Raw genomic sequence first — 19,784 nt, forward strand, 5'->3', positions numbered from 1 at the left:
CTAGTGCTCTAAGCTTAGCTCTTCTTAGTTGGAATTCAGGAATTTGTATTTTAACAACTGCACCAGGTGATTCTCATCATGAGAGAAGTTTGGGAAACACTGCTCTAGAGGTCAAAGACCTGGCTTGTTTTTGCTCCATTAACACAGTGCCTAACTAGATAATACAAGAAAAAGATCCATTGAATGTATGTGTAATGTAGTCATTCTTTATATAAAGGATACTGAACAACATAACATGCCCCATTTTCAACAGCAGATTTATAGGACTACAAATGCATTATTCATATTGCCTTTTATTATGATAACCATGATATTATTTTTTAATCAAGGAAATACAGTCCCAGGTAAGCATTTCTATAGCAAACCAAGGAATGCAGTTCTGATGTGCGTATTAATGGTGGTCTGAGGTGATACACAAAAATAATTTAGAGAATCTAGGACAGTGATTGGCAAACTGCGGCTCACGAGCCACAAGTGGCTCTTTGGCCCCTTGGTATGGCTCGTCCACAAAATACCACGGCCTGGGTGGGTGTATTTTGAAGAGGTGGCATTAGAAGAAGCTTACGTTTAAGAAATGTGGCTCTCAAAAGAAATTTCAATCGTTGTACTGTTGATATCTGGCTCTGTTGACTAATGAGTTTGCCGACCACTGATCTAGGAGGACAAAAGATTATCATATGCCTCAAACTATCCATCTATGTATTCATTCATTCATTAAACGAAGATAAGCTATTCACCTACCACACATCCAAACACCATATGTTAGGCACTCTGCACTCAAGGACTGCCAAAACCATCAATTTGATTTATATTCCCTTATTTTATATTACATCTAGCTTCCCTCATTTACAAAATCATAAGTCCTTGGAGAGGCTTTGATCATGCGTGTAGCAGAAACAGGGGTGTAACTATGGCGCACACAAACATTACTCTCCTAACCGTCTCTTACAACAGGCATGGCTAATCCATCTCAGCACTGGTGTCCGCTGAGTGATGACTACTACCTCAGTATCCCTTGAATTCAACACTCTATTCAAACAGCCACTACCAGCCATCAGTGACAGCACCCAAAAGGAATATGTGCCTACTCTGGGTGGAAGAAAACAATGGGCTTTAGGATCAGGCCATGCTGTGTTTGAATCCATGTACCAGATGGACTGCCTAAGCCTGTTTACTATGTCATATACAGAAAATCCTACTCACCTGCTAGGTTGTCAAGAGAATTAAATAAGATAATACATTGGAAACACCTGGCACACCGAAAGTATCCAATAAATGCTAACTTGGTGTTTTTACTTTGCCCCAGTGAGGCTTGGGCAAGGTTTCTGTTCCTGTTAGCCCTTATCAAGCAATCGCCACATATCCATCTCCTCTCATCCCCTCTATCCACAGCATGATTTATCCCATTTTCCTCTCATGCTTTTCCTAAAAAGTATCCTGGAGGCAGGAGATGTTCAGAGCATTCATGATTTAAAATCCAGAGGCTACATCTTTTGTTTTAAGTGCTTTTCTTAGCTCAACCAGATTTTGCTTCAGAGTGAGGATTTTAAGATCCGCTGGCATATTTGGGGCATTTTGGGATTCAAAGTCAAAGGGTAGGTAAATGGTTGATCACAACCAGAGATAAACCAGGGCTTAGGGTTTACCATTGGATAACTGCCCAATTATGGGATAGGAAATGGATCTAGGTATCTGTTGTGTTTTTCTTTGCACCCAACACCTCCTCCCTCTGGGTTTTCAGACTTCCTTTTAATAATAGTTAAATGTGGAACATAGCTGTTGAAGATTTAATAGTCTGCTTGGCATTACATTAAAATCAATACTTTGATCCTAAGCAGGGGATTATTAAGGTTATTTTGCCTCACCAGAGTTAAGGTATTTTTATTATCCACATCCACACAACAGTCATTTCATAAATATTAAACACACCCAATTCCCTCCTTATTTTCTTTCATGCTAATGAAGTTGAGAGTTAGTATGGATAGGGACATTATGAGGCAATGTATGCTACAGAGAAGTTGAAAGAAATGAAATGGGAGGAAATGCTATTGAAATAAAATAAATTGTGATTAAATTGGTGGACTTGATTTTGAAAACATTGCCTTTGTGTGATAGTTCATAATTCTCAGGTAGTGCAGACCATGTATTCATGATCTAAATGTACGCAACTTTTTTTGGCATTTGCTAAATTTGACAACAACACTGAAGGTTTAGTCCACAAGAAATAAAATACCAATGAATTGACAGAAGAAAATTAATAGTAGCAATTACTTGAGGAAAATGTACCCAGTATTGTATTTTGACAGCATTTCTAAACTGTTACAGAGCACCTACTACACGCCACGCACTACACTAGACACTGGGGATACAGCAGGGAACAAGACAGACAAGATCCCTAGTCTTGTGGAACTAATATTCTAGTGGGGAAGATACAAATTTAATAAGTAAACTAGACAATTTTAGGTAGTGATATGAGCCATGATGAAAATAAAATGACCTAATAGAGATGGTGGTGAGATACCTCATATTAAATGGCTATTTTCTATAGGGAAGGCTTCCACACTGAGATAACTGTTTAACCAAGACCTAAATGATGGTAAGGAGCATGCTTTGAGAAGATCCAGAGCAGGGGTCTTCAAACTTTTTAAAGTGGGGGCCAGATCACGGTCCCTCAGAGAGCTGGAGGGCCGGACTATATGAACTACTAATTCCTATTGTAACACCTCGGCTGCGCTCACTGCCCAAAAAACCTGGCGGGCAGGATCAGACTCCTCTGCGGGTGGCATGTGGCCCACGGGCCGTAGTTTGAAGACCCCTGATCCAGAGGGACAGCAAAACCTGCGGTGGAAGCCATCCTGTCATGTCCAAATAAGAAAAGAGAGAACTCGCTGTGGTCAAGTGGGTAAAATAAAGAGTAAAAGCACAAGAGCTCATGCAGGGGCTGTAAAGCCTTGTAGGCATGTGAGTTTAGTGTTTGTTATTATTGCAATGGAAATGAACAATGGAAAGCTCAAGTGAACGGTTTTAAACAAATAATGCAATGAAATGATATAATGAAGTTAAGATAAAGATCCAAATGTCACTGTACCCCCAAATTGTCCAATGCCCAAATGCCAGGTGGGAAGCAAGAGCACTACACCTGGAGTTTGGAGATTGGGGTTCTAGTCCTTGTTACGCCACTTATCTAGCTCTGTTAGCTTAAACTCATGGTCGGCAAACTGCAGCTCAGAGCCACATGAGGCTCTTTGGCCCCTTGAGTGTGGCCTTTCCACAAAATACCACAGCCTGGGCGAGTCTATTTTGAAGAAGTGGCATTAGAAGAAGTTTAAGTTTTAAAAATTTGGCTCTCAAAAGAAATTTCAATCGTTGTACTGTTGATATTTGGCTCTGTTGACTAATGAATTTGCCAACCACTGACTTAGACCAATCACAACCGGTTAAGTGGCAGGGCTTCAGTAGTTTATTTACAAAACATTTACAGTTCCTTACTGTGTTCAGGTCTAAATGCTGGGAATCAATCTACACAGAAAATGGCATAATCCCAGACCTCAAAGAGCTCACAGTCTAAAGGGATAAAATCACGACAGAGTCAGATTTGGGTATTCCTAGCTAAGAGGCTATAGATATTTCCAGGTGATTTTTGTAAGATTTAGACAAGATACATGCTTTGAAAACTGTGGGTAATTTATAATTGGTAGCTTTGCTTATAGAAATCAGCATTGTAAATGACTGAGTCCCAACTCAAACTAAGTTTGAAAAAAATGCATTCTCTTCTTTTATTTTGCATTAAATGTATTAAGATGACATTGGTTAATAAGATTATATAGGTTTCAGATGTACCAATTTATAATTTATCATCTGTATACTGTATTGTGTGTTCACTACCCCAAGTCATTTATTCCCCCTTTTACCCTCTTCTACCTCCTCCACCCCCTTCTCTTTGAAAATCACCAAATTGATGTTTATATCTATGAAGTCGTCTTTTTTTTAAATATATTTTATTGACTTTTTACAGAGAGGAAGGGAGAGAGATAGAGAGCTAGAAATGTCGATGAGAGAGAAACATTGACCAGCTGCCTCTTGCACACCTCCTACCGGGGATGTGCCCGCAACCAATGTACATGCCCTTGACCGGAATCGAACCTGGAACCTTTCAGTCTGCAGACCGACGCTCTACCACTAAGCCAAACCGGTTTCGGCATGAGGTCGGCTTTTTTGCTTAATCCCTTCACCTTTATAACCCAGCCCTCCAAACTCGCTCCCCTCTGACATCGGTCAGTCTGTTCTCTATATCTACGTCTCTTTCTATTTTGTTTGTTTTGTTCATTAGATTCCACATATAAGTAAAATATTATGCTACTTTTTTTTCTCTGACTGGCTTATTTATACACTTAGCATAATGCTTTTGTTTTATTCAAAAACAAGCTCTTGGTTTCATTGATCTTTTGTATTGTTTTTAAGACTCTATTTTTTTTTATTTCTGCTCTGGTCTTAATTCTTTCCTTTCTTTTACTCACCTTAGCTTTTTGGTTGTTCTTTTTCTAGTTTGGTTGTTTATTTGAGATTTTTCTTGTTTCTTGAGATAGGGCTGTAATGCTATGAATTTCTCTGTTATGGCTGCTTTTTCTGTATCCCATAGAGTTTGGGTCATTGTGTCCTCATTGTCATTTGTTTCACAGTATCTTCTTATTTCTTTTAAAATCCTGTTGTTAATCCATTTATTGTTTAGTAACATGTTATTTAACTTCCGTGGGCTAGTGTATTTTTCAGTTCTTTTCTTATGATTGATTTCTAGTTTCATACCACTATGGTCAGAGAAGATGCTTGATATTATTTCAATCTTCTTACATTTTTGAGACTTATTTTGTGGCTTAACTATGTGATTTGTCCTAGAAATGATCCATGTGCTCTTGAAAAAAGATGTATACTCTGCTACATTTGGGTAAAATGCTTTGAAGATATATGAGAGTGAGACACCAGTCAGGTTTGTTGGAAAGTGGGAGGAATGGCCCCTGCCTGAAAGCCACACTATTCAGTCACTGGCACCCCCTAAGTCTATCCATACATCTACCAGAATACCCCCAGGAAAGGCAGAGCTGACTCCTCAGCAGGGTGTAAGTTCCACAGGGTGGGAAGACAGGGAGTCCAGATGGTGAGGCTATTGAGTTCTCCCAAGTTGATACCATATGGAGGGGAGTGCTCCACCCAAGGAAGAAGGTGTCTTTTGTGTGGGAGACAGACTCAGCACAGGGATCCTGGCAGCTGTCCCTTTTGCTTTTAGAACCACAAAATCGAGTCTCCCCTCACATGACTCTAGTCCACTTTGCCCTCCTCTGCTTGAGCAAGATTTTGTGTGCTGGCCCTTTAAAAAGACATCAGTTTCTCTGGCAGATGATTCTCCCTTTGGCACACAGAATCCCTGCCGATTTTCACAGCCAGATGTTATGTGAGTGTCTCTTCCCAGCTCTGGTGCCCTGGGCTGGGAAGCCCAGCTTGAGTTTGAGAACCCACACTTTTCAGGGAAACCTTTGTGGCTGAGATATTCCTCCAGAATCTCAACCACTTCCCAGGGGAACAGGGCCAGCCCTTTTCAAGTCTCCACCCTTTCAACAGGTATCAATGTGGCTTCTTCTGGGAATTTTTGGTTATAGATGTCTCTGCAGCTAGTCTTCAGTTGATTATTTGGGTTGATTGCTTTATACTTTCATTTTAATTGTAGTTTGGTCCTGGGAAGAGGTGAGTGTAGCTTCCACCTACTCCACTGCCATCTCGGGCCCCCCAGAAATTCATGCTCTGATGTCACTGTATAGAACATGGCTTCAAGTATGGCTGGGTCCATGAACTCAAACAATATCATCAGAACTAAACTTACTCCATCTCTCCTTTCTTAGCGGTATCTTTATTTCATGGCACATTCTCCCCTTGGTAGCATCAGATAGCAGCTCCAGGTGTCCATCCTTCTAGAAACCCTAGCAGTAAGTAATTTTCCCTTCCAACAGTTCAACAATAAAGTTATGAGCCTAGTTCATGTTTAAATAAATACTATAATTTACACAAAATTAATAATTATATGACTGGAAATCATGTTTGTATCTATAAAGAGATCATTATCAATGGCTGCAGCAAAGTTTTCAGCATCATATTATGTGAAGATTTTTATAATTATGCATATGGATGTAATAGTCATGTAGTTACAATAATAAAAAATATGTGTTTTAAAGAAGCAGTACCAGGATCTGAATATGTGAAGATTTTTACACTTATATGCATGTATGTAATATTCATATAAATAAAATAATAACACATGTTTTAAAGAAGCAGTACCAGAATCTGAACTTGGCCATCTCTAAGCTGATTAGCAGAACAAAAATATTCATAAGAAACAATTTTCAAAAGCATGCTTATACAATGTTCTTGATAATCAAATATTGTTTGATTGATGATCTTCTTTGACTTTGAATATATGCACTAAAAATTTTCAAATAAGTTCTCTAAAAAATGAAGTGTTTTCTCCATACCACACAATAAAGGAAATCAAATACCACATTCTGCTCTTGCACAACTTCCAATTCATGGATTTTAGGAAAGTCAATATTTTGTTAAAATGACAAGAATATCTTAATATTTTTTTAAAAAATAATATCTTAATATTCCAAAGTGCTTCCTTTGGATAATTGGTGAGGCATCAAACTAAAGCAGTGCCGCACCAATAGCTATGAAGTGTATCCCTTCTTTCACATCTTTAAGTCAACTGCAGAGAATTGCAAGGCAAATGGTATTTGTTACCAGTAATTGTGTCCTAAATATTCAATAATACTTTTTAAATAGTATTAACCTGACAAGTTTCATGGTTGTATAACTTTAAGAAAAGCACACGTTCTTGGATCTCAGTTTTATTATTTTTACAATGCAGAGAATGGACTGACTGTAATCTCTAGGAAGTTATATACACATATGCACATACATGTAGACATAAACAATACTAATCTCTGTGCCCCTAGAATCACCCCCGAGTGCCTACCACTAGTAAGTGCTCAATAAATACACATTCAATGACCAAACTATTTAAGATATGATCAGTGATTACCAAACATGAGTTCCATGTTCTCATTTTTCCATTAATTGAAAGTCAAAACATAAATGAAAACAAATAATAAGAATGGTGGAATGAATTTTTCATGAAGCTACTTTCATTTCATTAATGAATTGTATTTTATTTTTAGAACTATTTATTATTTAAATATTTAGTGTTAAAATGTCTACATCATTTCTGAAATTATGGTAACAGTACTTTGCGATTACTTTTTACTTATTTACCTTTCTTTCAAGTTAACATACAATATTGGCTCCTCAGTTCTTTAATTATTTTTTTATTTTTAATCATCTTTGAAACCAAATGTGTGGTAAACCAAAGACAAGATGATTTCTGAAGTTCCTTCCAGCTCCAAAATTCTATGAGATAATTTTTTCTTACTGGTTTGAACTGTGTAACTGCCCTCAGGGTGTGATTCAGAACCATGGACAGATCTTCGAGGTGCTAGTCTATATCCCTGAACAAAGGGTTGAATTTAAATGAATAAAATAATGAGCAACATAAACTGATGAACACAAACAGATCCAGAGACAGAGAAACATCTATCAGACCATAAAACCTTAAAGGGAAGGTAGGGGAGAGTGGGTATAAGGGGTAGAGATCAAACAAAGGACTTGTATGCTTACATATAAGCCTAACCAATGGACACAGACAATGGGGGTGAGGGCATGAGTGGAGGGGATGGAGGAGTAATGAGGGGATACGGACACATATATAATACCTTAATCAATAACAAAATTTTTAAAAAATAAATACATAAATACATAAAATACAGTCACTGTTTTTAGTAGGGCAGTCTTATGCAAGCACAACTCCAGGCATAATACCTAAATTAATGAGCCTAAGTCTCCATTTACTAAAATATTTAGATTATGATTACACTTAGTTTCATTAACTTCATTCTCAGACTAACATAATGGGATTTCCTTTTCAGCTTGTAATTAACTTTATTGAGAATTCTTATTGGGATTTTTTAAGCAGTTTCCTCAAACCTTATTATAAATTATTTTAATATGTGTATTAAGGTATTAAACTATGTTGCTTAATTTTATATTGGCTGTTACTTTTAAAAGAAGGAAAAAGTGAATGCTAATCTTGAAGAGCAGCAAGCTAACTAAATAAAAAGAGTTCTCTGAAAAGAGACTATTCAACTCCTGATAGCTGGCCATGAAGTTCTGATCTTTCCAGGTCAGACATAGCATTTTCATTTTCCTACCAAAAGCCTTGTAAACCTAATGAAACAAAGTCCTCTTCTCCCTTTCTATAATTTGAATAAAACAGATCTGCAAGAGAGATCTGTCTTCTAAGACTGATCATTCTCCCCTCTCTCAAAGATGAGAAAAGCCAGGACATGAACAGTTTCTGCTTCCTTTCACTCCGATTATTCAAAAGTTGTTAGGGAATATTTCTCTTCCAGAACAAAACCTCACTTTCTAAGGAAAATCTGTCCCAATCTATATTCCCTCTCCTTCAGCCTCAGGTATTTTGAGGAAGCCACCTGCATGCTCCCATGGCATCCAGTACTTATTCCTATCCTGCTGCTCTGCAATGACTGTCCACTCTTCCATCCCCTGATGTATCATGAGCTCCAAGAGGATATTGCCTTATCTGATCTCATTCATCCTCCTACCTCCATGTACCAAGATTTTAATAACTATCACTTGAATGTTGATTGACTAAATGGAAACATTAATGACAAGTAAGTGAACAATTAACTAAAACCTGAGTCCTCCAGGACAGAAATGGCGACCTTGTCTCAGCCCATCCATTTTCAAGGGTGAGTGTAATCTAATGCAGTGATTCGTAGTGGAAATCAATATGTAGGGGAAGAAGACACATAATCTGGTACATCTCGCAGGGTGGGTCCTTGGGAAAGGCATGAGAAAGGTCATGAAGAGAGTACAAGTTTTAAAGTCAGAAAGAATCTGAATTGTAAACCAAATATCTCTGAGGCCTTGGGCAAGTTACTTGAACTCTCTGAGCCATAGTGTACCCATCTATAACATGTGGGTGAAAATATCTCTTTCGATTATTTCATGGAGTTGTGAGAAGTAAAATGCATCCTTGTGGTGGATGCAGAAAATGTTATTCTGTTTTATTACTCTTTCTTATATCCACAGTGTCAATCACATTGTAGGCATGCTGCACCATTGAATCCTGATACATAAATAGAAATGCTCTCCCAAAGGAACTCTGTCCAAGTGTGCAAGGAGCAGAACTTGGCATCTTTTAAATGAAACCAGACACTGTGATGAGCACTTAGGCTTTCTTTACAAATAGTCCTGCAGCTGGTGGCAAAAACTTTGCAAAGGCAATGTAAATCTAATTAGGCAATGCCATGTGGCCAGCATTAGTAACAATTTTTTAAAAGAGTTTTTCAGAGAGTGGTGATTTTTCTTTTCTTTTACAGGCTCTGCTTGCATGTTTACACACACACACACATACACACACACACACACACACACACACACACACACACACCTCATTTTCTGGGTAGAAATACAACACATGTATGAAGCCACATGTGTTCCTATTGGCCTGGTCTTCCAGGGTAAATAAAATATTAAAATATTCCTAGCAGAACTAAAGTTCATGGGTTTTTAATGGGATTAAAAGAAAAACAGACGAGAGGAACAAATGGCTAAGAATGGGACAGCTGCTCCATGAGAGCGATTTTCTTGGGAAGAAATGGACAGTTTCTCCAGATCTCATTTGCATCAAAAACATTAGTAGTAACAAATACACACACCACACACACAACTTGTGTTGTCGGCTGGCACACAGAATGAAAACATTTCCACTGTGAAGACAACTGCATAGTGAATTCATGCTGATGTGGGCCAATGTCCCCTGGTGGACAGACCACTTTAGCACTAATGTTCACTCACTCCACAAATAATAATAGCAACCACCAACACTATGTCACCAGGCATCATGCTAAGTTCTTTCTATCTGTTCATTCATTTAATCCTCACAACAATCTTGTAAGGGAAATATTATTTTACTCCTTTTATAGAATGGAAAATTGAGGCTCAGAGAATTAAATTAATTTCACAGCTAATAGGTGATAGAGAAGATACCCAGTCTCATTATTTCTATCCCCATAGCCCATATCTCTCATTCTCTTGTTGTACTATTTCAAAGACATATTGGACATATTTAGTGAACATTGTCCACATGTCAGAGACTCGCCTATGACACTGACTACTTAAAGAGAAAACCAGAATTCTTGATCTAAAAGCACAATCAAGTCAGGCTACTGCAATGAACCTACAAATGTATTTAGCTGATCCAGTACAGATCCTCCCTCTAACTCTTACTTATCTTATAACTTACTGACCCATGAGCCAACACTATTACAGTCAGAGATCTTCAAATGGAACAGCTAGCCTGCCCAACTGTGGGGGGGAAAACAAGAGTGTTGGTAGCTGAGGCTTCAAAGAAGAAAGTTAAAGCCTCACGTGAGTTGGAATTAGCCAAGTTCCCTCAAACTCAAAATCCCAAGGTCCTGCTAATGAGTTCCACCAGGCTTCTTATGGAATTTGGCTAGAGCTTCACTCATGTATGCTTGCATTTGTTCACTCAATAAACATCCATGGGACACTGTAATTTCTAGGCACTGGAGATATAGGAGTGAATGAAACAAATGCAACCTTTCTGACCGTGTTGGAAAACCTGTCCCACTGTAGTCCTGAGAGTCTGCACCACACCCAACCGATTGAACCAAGGTCAGACAGCTGATCCAGAGCAAGCCAGGCCATTGGCTGGTCAGAACCAATCAGTTTCTCTCTCTGGATCATATAAACTGAAGGACACAGAGATTGAGCAAATGAAGTACAGAAAAGATAGGGATTCTGCCTCTAACCATCCCCTCTACTGAAGTCCCTTATCCCCATCCCTCCTGAGCCTGGACATTCACCAGAAGATAACCCATGTGCATCCCGACTATGGAGTCAGACAGACCTGGGTTTGAATCCTGGCTCCTTTATTTATTAATTATGATATCATAGACAAGTTCTTTGATTTTTTATTTTATTGTGGGTATTTTTAAATATACCCAAAGATAGAACAGAATAATTCTATTTGGCCACTGGCTGCAATAGTATTTTCCTCATTTTGTTTCATTTACCATTCCCCTCCATTTTATATTTTCCTGGAGATTTTAAAGTAAATCTCAGCCATCACGTTAGATCCTTTTTAATTTCCATGAATCTCAGTTTTCTCCTTCCTAATCAGGAATAATGCTACCTCTTCCATGGGATTTTTTACTCATTGGACAAAAATTTATGGCGCTGCTGCAATGAGCTAGCCCAGTTCCTGCCGTAAGAGGTGCAGCTGTGACAATACAAAGCATTTGTTCTCCAGAAGTTTACATTGTGGTGGAAGAGGTATAAATAATGAGTATGACAATATCAGAAACAACAAAAGTTATGAAGAAAACCAAAGAATATGGAGGGAAATTGGAGGCCAGAGGTAGACAAGGAAGTCCTCTCTAATGAGGTGGCAATGGGGGTGAGCTGTGAAAGGGAGCACTGTGCGGTAGGCAGCAAGCGCAACAAGTGCTAAGACCCTGAGGTGGGAATGAGCCAGGCTGTTTGAGAGTTGTTCTGAGTATAAATGAGCTAATACCTTCAAAGCTTTAGCTGGCAATGCCCGGCAAGCAGCAAATGCTCAATAAATGTTACTTATTATTCCACCTGAGAGAGAAGTCATCACAAGACAGTAGGTACCCTGGGGTACATTTTGGAAACAGCTCTTTCCTAATGTGCAGATAGATCTTTCGGTTCACTCCGCATATTGAAAACAGCTATACCACAAAGAGAGGTCGTGTAGTGCAGTGTTTACAGATACCAACCTTGGGGTCTTACCTACTCTGTTTAAATCCAAGCTCCACCACTTAGTATCTGTATGAACTTTGAATAAGCCATCTAACCTCTCTGAGCCTCAGTTTCCCATCCTTGTGTTGGTAAAAATAATGGTATTAACCTAATAAGGTTTTGAAGATTCGATGTGTTGGGGGTTTAAAATGCTAACTTACAGTTAATATTACACTATCTTACATGATTTTTACTCTTATACACTCTTATCTACATTTACCCTTTTGCCTTTCCTGATTAGGATATTCCCCCCCAATTTAAAAAATATATATATTTGAAAATATTCCTACCAGTCTCTCCAAAAGTCAAGTCTAGGATATCCTAGTGCCTTGGTAAATACGGACAAAAGAACGAAAATTCATCTGGCCCTAGATACAAATTGTGCAATATCTTCAGAAACTTAACTGCGGGTCTGCTTTTCATCTAGTTCCTTGTTAGTCCCTATTCTGCTAGGATCATTTCTTGGGAATGATCCTAGCAGAATAGGGGGGGGGGGGGGGGAGGCTGAAATCATAGCCTGGTCTTCCTGAAGGATTCTGTGACCTAAAATATCAAGTCAGCATTTCTCCTCAGTTTGGGGGGAGGCCTCACTTGCTCAGATTAGGCTGTAAAATAAACAATGTAACATCAACCCTACAATCATGGAGCCTGTCCCATGGGCGTATGAGTAAGAGCACAGTCACACCACAGGTTCCATTCCAACACTGGCCAGGTGAATGATTTTATGTGGATGCATTTATTGACACCGGGTGGCCATTTTTTTATACACTGGCAATAAAGGCGTTGTAATTGCTGTTTCCTTGTTTAGTAGTGTTTCTAGTCTTTACTACCTCATTAAACAATGCAGCACAACCAAAATTCTACTACCAAGTTTACTGTACTAAATATAATGTAGTATCCTGGATTGGATCCTGGAACAGCAAAAAGGCATTAGTGAAGAACTAATGGAATTCAAATATCTCCATTCCAGCTAAAAATAGTGTGCTCATATTGATTTCTTAGTTTTCACAGGTGTACCTAGTAATGTAAGATATGGAATATGCAGAACTCTGTGTACTCTCTTTACATATTTTCTGTAAGTATAAAATTATTTCAAAATTAAAATTTTATTTCAAAAAAATAAGTGTGCTGCCCTGGCCAGGTAGCTCAGTTGGTTAGAACATCATCCCGATACACCAAGGTTGCAGGTTCAATCTCAATCAAGGCACATACAAGAATCTACCAATGAATACATAAATAAGTGGAACAACAAATTTCTCTCTCTCAAATCAATCAATAAAGTTTAAAGTGTGCTATTCACACAAAGGAGTTAAGAAACATTGATCCAGAAATAAAAAAAATAATTTCATCTGAACATGCAAAATTTTTCCTTGTGTCCATAGTCCCTCACTCACATCTCCCATCCTTGACACTGAGGGGACCTGTATTTACTCTGCTCTCTCAAAGGGGGAGGGTGATGTCATTGGCAGGAAGGGAGGCTGGGGTGGGGGAGACAGAGTCCATTCATAGCACATGCCTTCAAAAGCAAACTATAATTACACAGAAGCCAAGGAGCATTTTGCAGAAAATCACAATCTCATCTGAATCTACATCCTGTTCATCAAAGAGGTCAAAGCCCTTTTGATTATCAGACTAAATATTTTTAGACAATGTCACTGAATGCCTGGAAGGAACATGAACAGCACTGGCTGAAGAAAAATCCATCTTCAGATAAAGAGGCAAGTCCTATCACAGGAAAAATCAACCACAGGAAATTTATAAAGAAAAGCTGGCAAAAAAAAAAAAATGTCCCCAAATTGAAGCTTTCTCTTTCCTAGTTGACTTCACACTAGTCCTTCTCCACTCCCCACACCTTCTAAATATCTGACATCTACACTGATTCCCTTAGCATTTGGCCCAAACTTAAAGGAAAGACCGGAAAGTGACCTGGCATTAACATTAAGAAGATGAGGAGAAATAGATGGAGATAATTACATATTCTCTTAAAGCAATGTTGAGTGATTGAATAGAAATGAGAATATTTAAGTTGGGGCTATTGAGTTCCCAGTCAAATCTGGTAACTTGGATCCTTAGTGAAGAACACCTTGAAAGTAGCGTGATGTGTCCCCTTCTTGGTATATCACAAGCAGACATCTTTCTTGCCATTTCTTGTAATAGTAAATCTCTGTAGCTTCTATAATGTCCCAAAAAAATTCTTTTATAATCAATAAATTCATTCTAATTCCGGCACCGAGAGCTGGTCTAACTCTGCAGTTATCAGAATAAATTTGTTATTTCCTAGTTCTCTATCATTCAAAGTGAGGTTGGGTTAGTGGTTAGCTTCTTAAACCCCTAATAATGGATAAATATAACTCATCTATTCCTATCCTCTTAATGAACTAAAAAATCATTTTTTCTGAACATGCAAATTTTTTCCTTTGTCTATAATATGTAAATAGCTTCTATCCTATCTAATAAAAGAGTGATATGCAAATTAACCATCACTCTGTTACACTCATAAGCCATGCCCACCAGCCAATCAGGAGCAAGTATGCAAATTAACCCCAACCAAGATGGCTGTGGCCAAAGAGGGAGCAGGAAAAAGGTTTAAGTTTCCCTGGCTATGGTAGAAGCCAAGCTTTCCACACACCCTGGCGGGCCCAGGTCTCCACTCAAGGCTACAAAGTTTCAATTATAGAAGATAAATAAATCCCAACATATCAATAAATGGTGGTAGCCATGGAGCTGGAGAGAGCAGAAGGCTAGGGTTGTCCCCAGCTATGGAGAAAGCCAAGATTTCTGCCTTCCCTGACCTGCCTTGGCCTCTGCTTAAGGCTACAAAGTTTCAACTAAAGAAGATAAATAAATCCCAACAGAAATGGCTGCCACCACGGAGCAAGCAGGAGACTTGGCTCTGCTCCAGGCTACAAAGTTTCAATTATAGAAGATAAATAAATCCCAATACCAGGGCCCCAGGCCCAGGCTGCCCCACGTCCCAAGGGAACCTCCACCCTAATCTAGGACATGCTTCAGGACAAACCAGCTGGCCCCCACCCATGTACCAGGCCTCTATCCTATCTAATAAAAGAGTAATACGCAGACTGACCATCACTCCCACACACAAGATGGCTGCCCCTATGTGGTCAAAGATCCTGCCCCAATGTGGACACAAGATGGTCACCACAAGATGGCCAGCAGGGGAGGGCAGTTGGAAGGGACCAGGCCTGCAGAGGAGGGAAGTTGTGGGCAATCAGACCAGCAGGAGAGGGCAGTTAGGGGGGACAAGGCCAGTAGAGCAGGGAAGTTGGGGTGACTGGGCCTGCAGGGAAGGGCAGTTGGGTGGGGAGACCCAGGCCTGTAGGGGACAGCAGTTGGGGGGGACCAGCTCTGCAGGGGAAGGCAGTTAGCGGTGACCAGGCCTGAAGGGGAGGACAGTTAAGGGCAAACAGGTTGGCAGGGAAGCAGTTAGGCATCAATCAGGCTGGCAGTGTAGTGTTTAGGGGGTGATCAGGCTGGCAGGCAGAAGTAGTTAGGGGCAATCAGGAAGGCAGGCAGGTGAGCAGTTGGGAGCCAGCAGTCCTGAATTGTGAGAGGGATGTCTGAGGGTTCCTAGATTGGAGAGGGTGCAGACTAGGCATGCCTCTAGTAAGTCAATAAAAAGATAAAGGCATTATAAGAAAGCCTATTATTACTACCAACTACTGGATTCATTATATAAATTAAACTTATTAATGTAAACCTGTGGGAAAGCTATATGCATCTTACTTTACAAATAATTCCTAGAATTCTAGGAAATAAGGATTAAATCAATCCAGCAGAATTATGTGAAATTAACATTGGTGGTAATTCTTGTGAGAATACAATTTTTGTGACATTATACCTGAAATTCTCCCCTAAGTACTATCCTGTAGAATATTACAAGACACATTTTTTTCTTAGTAGAAAAGATCACTGATTATTGAGAGATTAATATAGACTAAAACCAAGAATTATAAATAAACCAAGTTAGCCTGTTATAAGAGATTTCTGAATTACTCCATGCCTGGACACCCATTTTTAAGCAATCATTTATTTCAGTGCAACTTTAAAATAAAAGTCCCTTATTAAGCAAGATTCATTGATGTGTCCTGCCCTTCACTTAAAGGAATGATGAAATGTGGATGATTTCAGGAAGTTCGTTATTTCATGTGAGTGCTGATTCAAAAATCATCCTAAAGATTGAAACGTCACACAAGAAACCTAACAGTCACCTTTTACAACCAGGTACTCAGCCCATGTCAGCTCTGTCTATGCCATGATCACGTTCACCCACGTATGAAGTTCAGGATCCCCAGACACGTAGGTTCAGCTTGTTTCCTGTGCCATCTAAAAGGATGCTCTCATTTCCATCGAAGCCAGAATTGGACACAGCAATTGCCGTGTCAGAGTTTGTGCAATATAACATATCTTTTATGGCTGTGAGATGTGACCATAAAACTTCCAGCTGCTGGTATATTTTGCTCTAAAATGTGGCTTTTCTCATACCATTTTATGACCTGGTTCATGAATAAATAACGTTGAATTATTTAAAACAATGAAGCCTAAGACATTCTACTTGGTACCCATTTTCAAACCGTGTAAACATTGACTTTGTGAATGTACTGGAACATTTCCAAGGCCGTGAAAAATTATCACCATGCAGAACCAGAGAATTCACCTCACCTATGTCAAATACTGACGTATCCCTCTACACATCAATAAAAATTTGTAACATAACAGTCCTAAATTATGATTCAACAAATAAAACACCAATGCAGCTCCTAGCAGAGCTTCAGTGAAGGTAGCCCAGATTATAAGATTTTCAATGACAGAACCATTTCTGTTTTTAAGAACCTCCAGCCACAACTAAATGCATCCTTTAAAATGTCTGGCTTTTATTTGAAACCAAACCCTCTGCATCACTTTAGTGTGTGTGTGTGTGTGTGTGTGTGTGTGTGTGTGTGTTGGGGGGAGGGGGTCTTGAAAGCATAATTACTAGGAATAACCACTATATGATAGTACACTATTGTCAAAAAATTAATCCTATTTTTCCCTACTCCCATTAGTCAGTGTATCAAATCCATAATATATGTTGTATATACAGACCTTTGGGAGGAAAGAAAATCTTTAGGGGCAACCATGATCCCCAAGTAGGCTCCATCCACTAGAGAATAAAACACAATACCAAATGCAACTTTTCTTGAAAGAACAACGGAATGAAATTTGCTACTGTGGAATCATATGTACACACCCCAAAACAACATAACTATAACTCCCAACACACAAAGGTGCAAGAGCACGCACACACGCAAACACACCCACAACAAAGTAGTTTGTGGATTATTTTTATGAAACTCTAGTTTTATGAAAAATAGATCTAATTCTTCTGAACTAGTATCTGTTCATTGAAAACAGTATAAAACCTAAAAGTCACAACTGGTCTACCTTAGGAGGCAGACAAATAAGCAAACGGACCATCGCTTAGCAAATTACCCAGGGATTTTAACAGAAGAAAAGCCAACAAAATGGGTCATTGGCTAACAGATTAACTACCTACAATGAACCAACCAAGTAATCCGCTGGTTAGCTAAGTACCCAGCCAAGATGAGCCCACCAAGTGGTCTGTTAATTAACAGAAGAACCAAGCCTGAGAACTCAACCGAGTGAATCCCTCTTTCACGGAGAAAGAAACTAAGTAAACTCTGAGGATGCCACACAGTTTCATTCAGGAGAGATGAAATAAAACTTCTATAGTGAAGAGGAGCTCTTAATGGACCCAAACACACACCAAGAAGTCTGGAAGTATGACCACTGCCTTGGTCCCCAAGTGGGACTGGAAATGGATCACACGGCGCTACTTACGAAGATTATTTATGGGGGTTCTGGTATCCATGTTCTCATAATGCTGCACATGGACCACGATGTTGAGGTCTCTCTCCATGTGGTCGGTGTTGCAGTGGCCCTGCGGCCTCATGACGTCTGCAAGAGCCCTGAAAGAGGAAAGAATTGAAGTTGTTCATTCAAAATACAATTGGCATCTGCTGTGCTCTGAGCGCTGTACTTGCAAACAGAAGACAAGATCCTTCACTGCATGGAACCGCCATTCTAGTTAGAGATGAGGCGGGGGGAAGACAGAAGTAAGTAAATAAGAGCAGTGCAATTAGAGGGCACATAGGACTTCATGCAGAACAGCTCACTAGTTTCCCACAATACCTGTGTAATGGCAGTATCAGCTACTTCACAGTGTTGTTGAGAGGACTAAATGATGACTATATGTAATATATCTGCACCCCATAGATTGAGTCTCCCCTTATATCTAAATAGATGCCAACACTTCGTGTACAGCAATGGCCCCTATTAGTAACAAATAACATTTATTGAGTACTTACTATTTATTGAGTACTTACCATGCTAATCACGTTATATGCCTTAATTCAAGTAAGCAGCTTATAAACACCTTATGAGGATCATTACTCCTTCTTTGTAGATAAGTAAACCAAGGCTCAGAGAGGTGAATTAACCAGCTCAAGGTCACACAGCCAGTAAGTTGTAGCACAGGGATTTGAATGAGAGAATCTGTATCCACAGCCCTGAACACTGTGTGCATGGGCTTTTCTGCAGCTGTGAAGGATGTAGTGTAATCCGTACACACCCCATGCTAGGGCCCCTCTTCATCAGTAGTTGGGGATGGAGAGAAAACATAGAACCTGGGGCCCCAGCAATGTTTCAAGTGCCTTCCACTTACCATTGTCCCATTGCCCTGTGAGCAACCATTCCCCCAGCTCGCAGCCGCCTGGAACCACAGCTGGTGAAAAACGTCAGATGTGATAGAGACACAGGCCAACACAGCAAGGCACCCACGTGAATTAGAGGAAAAGATTGAGTCTGCTAGGAGACAAGACAATAACAATAGCTCCTATTGATTCAGTCAGTCGTTCACTCAACACTTATTTATTGCCCACTCTGTGCCAGGCACTAATCAAGGCCCTGGGGAAACAGCAGTGCACAAGGCAGACAAGACCGCTGCCTCCTGGTGCTTATTTTCTAGGGGAGAAAATACAAACATGTGTGTTAAATAAATATACATGGGCTACAAGAATTAAATAAGTAAAAAAGTGTAACGTGATCAAGAGAAACTGGTGCTTGGTGGCATTATTCACAATGGCCCCAGAGCAGAAAGAACCCAAATCAAGAGATGAATGAATAAGCAAAAATGGGTTGTAGGGAGTGGAATATTATTCAGCCATGAAAAATGGAGTACTGATATCTGCAACAACATGAATTAAACTTGGAAACATTATGCTCAGTGAGAGAAGCCAGACACAAAAAGCCACATACTGTATAATTTCGTTTATATGAAATAGAACAAATCTATAGAGACAGAGAGATTGCCAGGAGATAAGGGAGAGAGGACTGGGGAGTGACTGTTCTATATGGAGTTTCTGTTTGGAGCAATAAAATGTTCAGGAATGTGAGAGTTATGATGATTAGATGTGAAAACGCACTGAATTGTACAAATTAAAATGGTTAAGATGGTGGATTTTTATGGGACATGGCAAGTGACTGCCAATGACTGAGGGGTTTCTTTTTAGGGTGATGAAAATGTTCTAGAATTAGATGGTGGTGATGTGTCCTCAACTTTGTGAATGTACCACAAACCACTGAATTGCACACTTCTTTAAAAATTCTAAATAAACTGAAAGAAAGAGAGAGAGATGGGGAGATCAGGAAAAGACTTTCTGAGGAGGCAACATTTGAGTTGAGCTCTGAATGATGCAAAGGAGTTGGTCACAAAAAGATTCAAATAAAATAAAATA

The 19,784-nt window shown here is 39.4% G+C and overlaps 1 protein-coding gene across 2 annotated transcripts in view; it reads right to left on the minus strand.

Moving 5' to 3' along the window:
• The window catches only part of SHISA9 (shisa family member 9), a 281,342-nt gene that overhangs the window by 250,198 nt on the left and 11,360 nt on the right, over positions 1-19,784 (minus strand). For both annotated transcript variants that reach the window (XM_084881142.1, XM_084881141.1), the window contains exon 2: positions 17,830-17,957. In XM_084881142.1, the coding sequence (XP_084737268.1) occupies positions 17,830-17,957 (128 nt within the window). The remainder of the gene's footprint in view (positions 1-17,829; positions 17,958-19,784) is intronic.

Source organism: Pipistrellus hanaki (assembly GCF_964339955.1).
Source record: "Pipistrellus hanaki genome assembly, chromosome: 4".
Classification (NCBI taxonomy): domain Eukaryota; kingdom Metazoa; phylum Chordata; class Mammalia; order Chiroptera; family Vespertilionidae; genus Pipistrellus; species Pipistrellus hanaki.